Below are 11,723 nucleotides of genomic sequence, written 5' to 3' on the forward strand. Positions count from 1 at the left end.
GTAGGCAGAGAGACAGGCAGAGAGAGAGGAGGAAGCAGGCTCCCTGCTGAGCAAAGAACCCGATAAGGGGCTTGATCCCAGGACCCTGGGATCATGACCTGAGCTGAAGGCAGAGGCTTTAACCCACTGAGCCACCCAGGTGCCCCTTAATAGGATATTTTAAAAGAACTATTATTTTGGTTCCTTTTTCAAACTATTTAACTTTTGATGAATTGGAAGAAATGTTTCAACCTAATCCCACACTCTAGAATTTTATCAAATCTTAATTATCATAACATAGTACTACATTTAGCACAAATAATCCAACATTCTAATAATGGTAGTGGATATAGCAAGAGGCTCATTTAGTCACCAGGAATGTTGAGAAACAGGCTTTTGTTCAATTTAGGCGAACTCTGGGTTTGGCATTTATTCATATACTTATTTTTATGCCTTCTGACTACCTCAGAGAAAGACAGAAAATGAAAAGGGAGGGTTACATCTTTCACAGGATCTTGTAAAACAGCATCAACTCCTTTGCGTCCCTAGATCATGCACATGCAACACTGTTAAATGAAGTTAAGGTCAATGTGGGCAATGGGCAAGGGAACAGAAGGTAGATTTAGATTCTTACTGAGCATGCTCAAATTTCCAATACACCAAAGAGTAAGATACTTCCTTAAGGTGGAAGGTAACTGCTTCATGTATGTTTGGTCTTATGTAAAAATATATAACCTATTTTTAAACTATTGGCTATATTTTATTAATTAGTATGAAGTTTCTATAGTAGCAATACATTAAATAATGAAAAACCATTAGGCCACAGTTCGCTCTTTCACAAAGTCAACTCCTATGGGCATCACATGTAAAACAGCAAATAAATAGTTTTCTGTTAGAGAGAAGTATTCTTTTACAGATAGTGGTGGTGATGGTGGTGGTGGTAGTGGTAGTGATTTGGGGATAAAAAAAAAATTCTCATTTTGAGATACCTACATTGTAGAAACAAGGATCTAGTAGGATACCTGAACTCTAATATATTTCAACTCTGTTTGAGAGCTATAGAAAACAATCATTATTTACAATAAATGACAAAATGTAGTGTGGACCAGTATAGTATATTTATAGAGGGAAGAAGCTAGTAGTTCGTTAATCAGACCCAAGTAACTTGACCTACAGATTATAAAAAGTGATAAATATTGGTTTACTCTGTCAAAGAAGTAACTTCTTGTTAACTGACCAACTTGGAATTAGAGATAAATCGGCCAGCTCCACTTTAATCCAATTTCTCAAAGATAATGTATTTATGTTTTAAAACTTTCTTCATGTATTTTTAAGGAATAAATTATTATATAATTGAAATCAATTTATATTGACTAAAGGCTCATGTCCATTGGGTGCATTTTTCCTTTCCTAATGTTAGAATAAACATGCTCAGTAATGAAAAAATCCCAAGCATTTGCAGACCTTTTGGAGACAGGCCTCTGCCTTGTTAGTAGCCATGCCAAGCTGCTCTTTGATTACACAGAATGCAGACTCTAGGCCAGCACAAATGGTAACTAAAGATCGTACTTGACCTGGCGCTAGGCATATGGGGAGGTGTGCTTTGCAAGGAGGAGCTAATACACCCTAGGATAGTGGAAACACACACTAGAATGAAAAGATGTTCTGCTTGGGGATAGAGAGCCAGGATCCTTCTCCAGCAACTGCCTCACTGACTTCTGCCTCCTCATCTCTGTCCTACCCTCTGTTGTGGCTGCTGCTGAGTTGGGCTCCGGTGAGCCGTGCTCAGGGGTCCTGCGCACCAGCACCTCCCCCTCTTGAACACGTTTGATCCCTAGGTCAGTGGAGCCGTGTTGGATCGGGGAGCCAGGAATACTCGAGTCAGCCTCGTTTGAGAAGTCAAAGCCATCTGGGATTCAACATATAAAATTTTAGTGCTTTTGTGCTGCTCTATTCTTTTCTGAGCATTTTGACCCAGGCAGATAAGAGAATGTATATATGGATATGATAAAAACACAAACACTATTTATATAGTTACATGTGTGTGCCCAGCATGCACACACATAAGGCGGCAGATGAACAATGTGAGGTTCGCAAATGAATAGCACAGGAAAATAGGGATCATTAAAGTGGCAATTAATAGATCTTAGGCAAGACAGCTTGACTATTCAAGTACCATATGCCTATGAAATACTGCTGGATTCAGCACCTCCAAAAAAAGGAAAAGCAAAGATAAAGATCGAAAATACAATAATCAACTCTTTTATAGATAGCTTGTATTTCACTATTGGTTTGGTCAGTTATATGATTTTTTCCCACAGTGCTCATACATGCACCTTTTTTCCCATTACGATAAAGGCTTAAAGAAATTTCTTCCCTATTCTTATTCCTAGTTCAAAAAAAGACAAAAATTAACTTGATCTTATTTTTTGTTTTAACATTCCCAGAGCAGTCTAAATAACATCTTTCTACTTTATAAAAAAAAAAAAAAAAAAGTATCTGTATCAAAATAAATGCAGGCATTTAAACACATTTCTAGCACTATATTTAAAAATTAAATTTTACTTTAATTATACAGAGTACTAAAAATCATGTGTTAACTTGGTTTATAAAAACAGTGATAAATTTGCTAGAATCCATGAACGGGCCATAGGAATTGTCTACTCACCTTCTCTCCTCCATCTATGACGACGGATTGAAGCTGTCGTAATCGCAGTCCGAGAAATCCTCGGCACTGTTGGAGTGACTTCCACTTTAAGTACCTTCTGGCCTTCTTGTGAAGAATCAGGAGCATCAAATGGTAATGAGTTCTTCATGGCATTGGCAACCTAAAATATAATATAAAGTCTATACATATTTACACCAAATACATAATTTATGCTTATTTTACACTTCACGTTTCCATGATTTTTTTGAGTATGTATATAAAATGGTACTGTAAAATATAAAAGTACACAATGTGTTAGAAAAGTAGGTACCTCCATTGTTCCTTTGTTTTTGTTTTTTACTGGGGGGAGATGGGCAGAGAGAGAGAGAATCTTAAGCAGGTTCCATGCCCAGCACGTGAGCCAGACACAGGGCTCAATCTCAACCCTGATGTCCTGAGCCAAAATCAGGAATTGGACATTTAATCAAGAGAGCTTAATCAAGGGGTGCCTGGGTGGCTCAGTGGGTTAAAGCCTCTGCCTTCGGCTCAGGTCATGATCCCAGGGTCCTGGGATCGAGCCCCCGCATCGGGCTCTCTGCTCTGCAGGGAGCCTGCTTCCTCCTCTCTCTGCTTGCCTCTCTGCCTACTTGTGATCTCTGTATGCCAAATAAATAGATAAAATCTTAAAAAAAAAAAGTAAAAAAAGAGAGACAGCTTAATCAAGTGAGCCACCCACACACCCTGTTCTGTATTCCTTCAGGCAGGCTTTTAAGATGAGAATTTACTTTTAAAATTTGGAGTCACATACCCCACAGATTCCTTAAACTTGTTCACTTTCAAAGACAGAAGGCATTCTGGGGTGCCTGGGTGGCTTATGGGTTAAAGCCTCTGCCTCTGGCTCAGGTCATGATCCCAGGGTCCTGGGATCGAGCCCCACACTGGGCTTTCTGCTCAGCAGGGAGCCTGCTTCCTCCTCTCTCCTGCCTGCCTCTCTGCCTACTTGTGATTTCTGTCTGTCAAGTAAATAAACAAAATCTTCAAAGAGAAAAGGCATTCCAAAGAAAGAAAAATTATCTAACATCTGAACCCTGCTAAAGAAAATTTAGACGTTTCTGATTCTTCAAATGAAAAATAACATGCAAAATTTTATTAATCTTAAAACGAAATTAGCCTTCTTTCCACTCCTTTGTTTCCAAAAGGAGAAATTTTCCCTGAACATGTCTGGGATTTTGCTTTCTGCTCCCTCCACAAAAAAGGGAAAATATCTGGCTGGAGAGTAACTATCATTGACTGATGCATGTTTCTTAATTGGGTAGTATTAATCTAGTAAAGATCTTGAGCTGAAGAACTTTCTCCTTTCCTCTCCACTTGGAAAGGACAAGTAAAATGCAGCAACCTGGACAAGTGTGCCAGCTCTGCCAACTCAAACTTCTCCAGAGGGCTGTTCCAACATACAGACCAAGAGGTGGGGAGGTAAGTCTTTCAATTTAGCTTTCATCAGGAATAAAGATGAAGCCTGTTTCTCGACGTGCCAACTATTTTAGCTGTTATCACCTGCGCTAGATTTTAAGAAAGGAGTGTTGTTTGTTAACAAATTATTATAAATGCTACCTCAATAAATTAATAGTTAAAGTATAAAAAACAATAAAAAGAAAATGGCTTTAAAACTTGTACTCCTGGGGACACCTGGGTGGCACAGTCAGTTAAGCCACTGCCTTTGGCTCAGGTCATGATCCCTGGGTCCTGGAATTGAGTCTTGCCATCAGGCTCCTTGCTCACTGGGGAGCCTGCTTCTCTCTCTGCCTCTGCCTGCCACTCTGCCTGCTTGTGCTCTCTTTCTGACAAATAAATAAATAAAATCTTTAAAACAAAACAAAAAAAACCCTTGTACTCTTGGGGCACCTGGGTGACATACTTGGTTGGGTGCCCAACTCTTGGTTTCAGCTCAGGTCACAATCTCATGGCTCTGCGCTCAGCACAGAGTGTGCCTGAAAATCCATCACCCTCTCCCTCTGACCCTCCTGCTTGTGCTCCCTCTGAAATAAGTGAATAAATCTTTTAAAAAAGTGTAAACTAATATAATTGCAATTAAAATCTAGAAATAAACTTGATTAAAAAATTGTACTCTTAAAAGTTTACAAATGAAAAAACATAAATATATATATTTTTTTAAGATTTTATTTATTTATTTGTCAGAGAGAGAGAGAGAGCAAGAGCGAGCACAGGCAGAGTGGCAGGCAGAGTCAGAGGGAGAAGCAGGCTCCCTGCGGAGCAAGGAACCCGATGTGGGACTCGATCCCAGGACGCTGGGATCATGACCTGAGCCGAAGGCAGCTGCTTAACCAACTGAGCCACCCAGGCGTCCCAAAACATAAATATTCTTAAAATACCATTGTACTACTATAAAAACCTTAGAAAATAAAAAACTTACAAAGAAAAACCATCCAGAGTTGAACCACCAAGATAACCGTAAGCCTTTGTATGTTGCTTCTGTCTTGTCCAGATTAAAAAATAGTTGTAAACTGCTTGACCACTTAACATAAGCTAGCATTTCTCTTTAGTACAAAATTTTTGAATATAGAATTTCATCAAGTAAACATAATCATTCTCTGCTGTGAAACACCTTCTGTTTCCATTCCTCTGCAATTAGAAATAACACTAATGTTGTGCTTATAATACATTTTAAAAAATTCAAAGTAGTTTTCTGGGATGTGTTGCTAGACATGAGGTGGCAGATTAAAGAAAAAAAAAACACATTACTGAAATGCTTCTGCAAAGGAATGTTCAGAGTTGTGTTATACTGCTACTGGTAATAGACAGATTTTTTTTAGAAATATATTTATTTTGTGGAAGAGTACAAAATCTTTTTATTTAGAACAAAATATTAATTGGCTTTCTTGTCATGCCTATTGAGAATCTTTTTCTCAGTTTTTGCAATTCATATTAATTTTGTTTTTAAAAAATCTGGAGGTTTAGGGCACCTGGGTGGCTCAGTGGATTAGGCTTCTGCCTTTTGTTCAGGTCATTTCAGGGTCCTGGGATCCAGCCCCGCATGGAGCTCTCTGCTCAGCAGGGAGCCTCCTTCCCTCTCTCCCTTCCTCTGCCTACTTGTGATCTCTCTGTCAAATAAACAAATAAATAATCTTTTAAAAAAAGAACAAAATAAATTAAAAAACTGGAGGTCTTAAAAAAAAAACCCAAACTGGAGGTTTTGAATTTAGATGCTGATTTGATAAAAAAAAAGAGTCCAACCCTTTTTTGGTGACCTGTCCTATCACTTAAGCTTAGAAAATCCTTCCATCTTTAGAAATTTGAGTAAATGCTTCTAACCTTTTCCTCCTTCTTTTCTTTAAGGATTTTAAAACATTTAATTCTTTATCTGAACTTTATTTTTATTTTTATATGTGGTAGTAGAGGATCTAAGTCAATTTTGTTTTATCTCCAACAGTTAACCAATTGTTATGGAATAAACCTTTCTCCCTCAATGATTTAGATTGCCTCATATGTTATATACTGAATATTTTCACTCACTAGTGCCGCTTTCAGGCACAGGTATGTTTAATAAAGAATAAATACAATAACTTACCAACAGTGGTTGAGAAAAGAGTTCTAGCTGAGCTCTATAAATGATGTCATCAAGGACTTCTTGGCCAAGGTCCCACTGCCCATTATACCTGTGGAGAAGCCAACTGTTTATTACCTTTAGCAAATTCTAATATTTAACAATAACGTTTTCATTGTTTCAAGTCCTACTATTTTGGTTCTAAAATGAGATTTTCACATTAAGTTTTGCATCATTTCATTTCTAAACTATCCCACTTTTGGTTAAGGGCACCCTGGGTGGCTCTGTCGGGTAATAGCTCAACTCTTGATCTCAGGGTCATGAGTTCAAGCCCCAGCTGGGCTCCATATTGAGTGTGGAGCATACTTAAAAACAACAAACAAACAAACAAACAAAAAAACGGCACACAAAAACAACAGAGGGAAGATTTCAAATACTAATGTTTAAAATTGTTTACAAATGTCTCTTCACAAACTAGTTTTTATCATGTGTTGATATTTAGGGTAATCTACTTAAATGCATTCATGGAAACTTGTTATAAACTATGTAGATGAACTATGTAGAAATGTTATGAACTATGTAGAAAGACAGTTTTCCAGAAAGAAAGCCTGACCAATTTCCAGACTCCAATTTATTGACTAGTTGTATTTTGGCTACTTTTAAAAGTACTAAAAGGAATATGAACAATTATACACCAACAGACTGGACAATGTAGAAGAAGGATAAATTCCTAGAAACATACCACCTAGCAGGATTGAATCATGAAGAAACAGAATATCTGAATGGACCAATTACTGGTAAGGAAACTGAAGCACTGACCAAAAACCTACCAACAAACACAAGTCCAGAAGACTAGAAGGCTTTACAGGTGAATTCTATCAACATTTAAAGAAGAATCGGTACCAATTCTTCTCAAACTCTTCCAAACAATAGAAGAGGAGGGAACACTTCCACATTCATTTTTCAAGGTCAGCATTATCCTGATACCAAACCAGACAAGAACACTACAAGAAAATAAATATAGGCCAATATCCCTGGTGAACACAGATGCAAAATCCTCAACAAAATATAAGCAAATCAAATTCCACAATACTTTAAAAAGATTATACACGATGATCAAGTGGGATTTACCCTTGGGTGGCAAGTATGGTTCAAAATCTGCAATTCAATCAATATGATATACCATTTTAAAATTCAGGGGCGCCTGGGTGGCTCAGTGGTTTGGGCTGCTGCCTTCGGCTCGGGTCATGATCTCAGGGTCCTGGGATCGAGCCCCGCATCGGGCTCTCTGCTCCGCAGGAAGCCTGCTTCCCCCCCCCCCCTCTGCCTGCCTCTCTGCCTACTTGTGATCTCTGTCTGTCAAATAAATAAATAAAATCTTTAAAAATAAAATAAAATGAAATAAAATTTTAAAATGAAGGATAAAAGGCATATATCTCAACAGATGAAAAAAACATTTTTGACAAAATTCAACATCTATTCATAATAAAAACTCAGTGAAGTGGGTGTAGAGGGGACATATCCTGACATAACAAAAGTCATATATGACAAGCCCACAGCTAATATCATACTCAGTGGTGAAAACCTGAAAGGTTCTCTAAGATCAGGAACAAGACAAGGATGCCTACTCTCCCACTTCTAAAAATTCAACATAGTACTAGAAATTCTAGCCAGAGCAAATTAGGCCAAAGGGGCGAGGGGAAAGGCACCAAAATCAGAATAGAAAAGAGTAAAACTATGGGGCACCTGGGTGGCTCAGTGGGTTAATCCTCTGCCATCGGCTCAGGTCATGATCCCAGGGGCCTGGGATCGAGTCCCGCATTGGGCTCTCTGCTCAGCAGGGAGCCTGCTTCTCCTCATCTCTCTCTCTGTCTCTCTGCCTATTTGTAATCTCTCTCTCTGTCAAATAAATAAATAAAATCTTTAAAAAAAAAAAAAAGAAAAGAGTAAAACTGTCTCTATTTGCAGATAATATATTTACAGGACCTTAACAATGTCACGAAAAAACGATTAGAACTAATACATACAGTAAAGTTGCAGAACAGAAAAATCAATACACAAAAAATCTGTGGCATTTCTATACACTAATAGTAAACTATTAGAAAGAGAAATTAAGAAAAAAATTCCATTCACAATTGCATTAAAATAACACCTAGGAATAAATTTCAACATGAAGATGAAAGATCATGTACTGTACAACTGAAGTTTTCATAAAGACACTGATGAAAGAAATAGGAAAACACACAAATAAATGGAAAGAGATTGTGTACTCATGGACGGGAAGAAATAATAACGTTAAAATGTCCATACTACCCAAAGCAATATACAGATTCACAATAATCCCCATCAAAATTCCAATGGTATTTTTCCCAGAAATAGAAATAATCTTAAAATTTGTATGGAACCACATAAGACCCTGAATAACGAAAATAAACTTGAGAAAAAAGAACACAGTTGGAGGCATCACGTTTCCTGATCTCAACTATATTACAAAGCTATAGTATCAAAATAGTATAGGGCTGACATATAAAACACAGGTAGATCAGATGGAACAGAAGCCAAGAAATAAACCCACACATACATGGTCAGTGAATTTACAACAAACGAGCCAAGATTATACAAGCAGGAAAGGAGAGTCTCTTCAATAAATGGTATTGGGAAACTGAACAGCTACATATAAAAGAATGAAACTGGACCCCTATTTTGTATCACACACAAAAATCAACCTAACATGGATTAAAAACCTAAATGTGAGACCTGAAACCATAAAACTCTAAGAAGAAACAAAGGCAGTCATTTCTCAGATACCAGCCTTAGCAACACTCTCCTGTGACTCTCCTCAGGCAAGAGAAACAAAAGCAAAAATAAACTACTGGGACTACACCAAAATAAAAAAGCTTTTGTACAGAAAAGGAAAACACCAACAAAACAAAAAAGGCAATCTACTAATGGAGAAGTATTTGTAATGATATATCCAATAATGGGTCAATATCCAAAATATATAAAGAACTTGTAGTACTTAACACTTAAAAAAATAGTCTGATTAAAAAATGGGCAGAGGACCCAAATAGACATTTTCCAAAGAGCACATACAGATGACTAACAAGTACATGAAAGTATAATTGACATTACTAATCATCAGGAAAATGCAAAGCAAAACCACAACGAGATATTATCTCATACCTGTAAGAATGGCTTTTATCAAAAAGACAAGAAATAAGTGATGCCGAAGATGTGGAAAGAGGAAATCCTGTGCACTACTGGTGAAAATGTAAAGTGGTATAGACAGTATGGCGAACAGTATACAGGTCCCTCAAAAAATTAAAAATTAAATTACCGTATGATCTAGCAATTCCACTTCTGGTATACATCCAAAGGAAACAAAATCACTAACTCTAAAAGATCTGCAGTCCATTCACTGCAGCATTATTTACAGTAACCAAGACATGGAAACAACAAGTGTTCACTGACAGATGAATGGATAAAGAAAATAAATTGTGTACAAACACACATGAGTATTATTTAGCCATAAAAAAGAAAGAAGTCCTGCCATTTGCAACAACACAGACAGATTTCGAGGGCATTATGCTAAGTATAGTAGGTCAAACAGAAAGACAAATACTATCAGAGCTCACTTATATGTGAAATCTGAAAGAAAAAAAACCCAAAATCACAGATACAGAAAACAGACTGGTGGCTGCCAGAGGTGGGGGTGGGGGTGGTATAAAGAGTGAAAGTGGTGAAAAGGTACAAACTTCTAGTTGTAAAATAAATCAGTCTGGGGATGTAATATACGGTATGGTAACTAGAGTTAACCATACTGTACTGTGTATTTGAAGTTGCTAAGAGAGTAGATTTTAAAAAGTTCTCAGTGGCTCAGTAGGTTAAGCATCTGCCTTCAGCTCAGGTGATGGTCCCAGGGTCCTGGGATCAAGTCCTGCATCAAGCTCCTTGCTCAACGGGGAGCCTGCTTCTCCCCTGCTTGTGCTCTCTGACAAATGAATTTTTAAAAAAAATCTTAAAAAGCTCTCATCACAAGAAAAAATTTTTTAACTATACGTAGTGTGGATCCTAATTAAACTTATTGTGGTGATCATTTCACAACATAAAATTATCTAATCATTATATTGCACACCCAAAATTAACAGTCTTATATGTCAATTATATCTCAATTCAAAAACTGTTTTTAATCATCATCATACTGCTTTCAACTAACAAGTATATATTCGTTAAAAAAATACTAAAAGGAATACATATTGGAAATAGAAGATAACTGGTCCACCATGGAACAAGATTCAGTGTTGTGCAGCTGATAAGGAAAAAGAGAAACAGTAAGTTTCCAAACATTACAAGAATTCACTCAGTTTCATAGTCTATCTACTTACATGGCATAATAAACCCCTGTGAGAAGTTGCACCATGAATTCAGGATCCAATACTATTCGACCACAGAGTTCTTTCCAGTGCTTTTCGTGTTGCCGTGGAAACCCACTCACACAAACCCTAGGAAAATACGGCATTTGCCATGTGTGACTTCCTGATTCATTAAACATTTTTCCTTTCATAAATTCATTCATTCAGTTATTCATTCCTCATATTTATTGACTACCCGCTTATGTACCAGTCACTGTCCTGGGCCTAGGCAGATAGTTATCAACAGGCAAAAAGATAAAAGTAAAATCTGTGCCCTCACAAAGTATACACTCTAAACAACTGTATCAATAAAAGCAATAATTTTTCTCAAATAGGTGTGTCTGTCATCTTCTCCCTCTTAAAAATGTATAACTTTTATACATCCCAAATTTCATCAGGATGAATGAGTGGGAGATACAGAAATCTCAAAACAAATAAAGGGACATTTCAAAATACCTGATGTCTATGAGGCCATTTTTTAAAAGATTTTATTTTTAAGTAATTCTATACCTAACATAGGGCTTGAATTCAAAACCCGAAGATCAAGAGTTGCACGCTATACCAACTGAGCCAGCCAGGAGCCCAGTGAGGCCATTTTTAAATTAAAGTGCCACAATTCTTTGTCTTCATCTCATTAAGAGATGCTTCTAAAAAAGTTATGTTGAGTAATTATCAAAAGTTTAATGTACCTATATTATTTTAATCAATTAATTTGTTTGAAAAATTATAATGGTGAGTCCAAAGAAATTTTTCAATGTTTAGTGCACTATGATCTCAAATTTTTAAAATTAATTATTTATTTATTTGACAGAGAGAGAGAGAAAGAGATCACAAGTAGGCACAGAGGCAGGCGGGGATGGGGGAAGCAGGCTCCCCGATGAGCAGAGAGCCTGATGTGGGGCTCGATCCCAGGACCCTGGGATCATGACCTGAGCCGAAGGCAGAGGCTTTAACCCACTGAGCCACCCATGTGCCCCTCTGGAAATTTTTTTAAAATCTCAATTTATAGGGCACCTGGATGGCTCAATGGGTTAAAGCCTCTGCCCTCAGTTCAGGTCATGATCCTGGCGTCCTGAGACTGAGCCCCACATCAGGCTCTCTGCTCAGCGGGGAGCCTGCTTTC

At 37.4% G+C, this 11,723-nt stretch overlaps 1 protein-coding gene across 12 annotated transcripts in view; it reads right to left on the reverse strand.

Annotated features, from left to right (window-relative positions):
• Positions 1–11,723, reverse strand: part of HYCC2 (hyccin PI4KA lipid kinase complex subunit 2) — a 76,881-nt gene that overhangs the window by 10,869 nt on the left and 54,289 nt on the right. For 11 of the 12 annotated variants that reach the window (XM_059393176.1, XM_059393181.1, XM_059393178.1 and 8 more), the window contains 4 exons: positions 10,574–10,690; positions 6,213–6,300; positions 2,648–2,807; positions 1,721–1,888 (listed from right to left, as the gene is read on the reverse strand). In XM_059393176.1, the coding sequence (XP_059249159.1) occupies positions 1,721–1,888; positions 2,648–2,807; positions 6,213–6,300; positions 10,574–10,690 (533 nt within the window). The remainder of the gene's footprint in view (positions 1–1,720; positions 1,889–2,647; positions 2,808–6,212; positions 6,301–10,573; positions 10,691–11,723) is intronic. The other variant, XM_059393182.1, reaches the window with a different exon arrangement.

The sequence above is a fragment of the Mustela nigripes genome, chromosome 3 (assembly GCF_022355385.1).
Source record: "Mustela nigripes isolate SB6536 chromosome 3, MUSNIG.SB6536, whole genome shotgun sequence".
NCBI classification, from domain to species: domain Eukaryota; kingdom Metazoa; phylum Chordata; class Mammalia; order Carnivora; family Mustelidae; genus Mustela; species Mustela nigripes.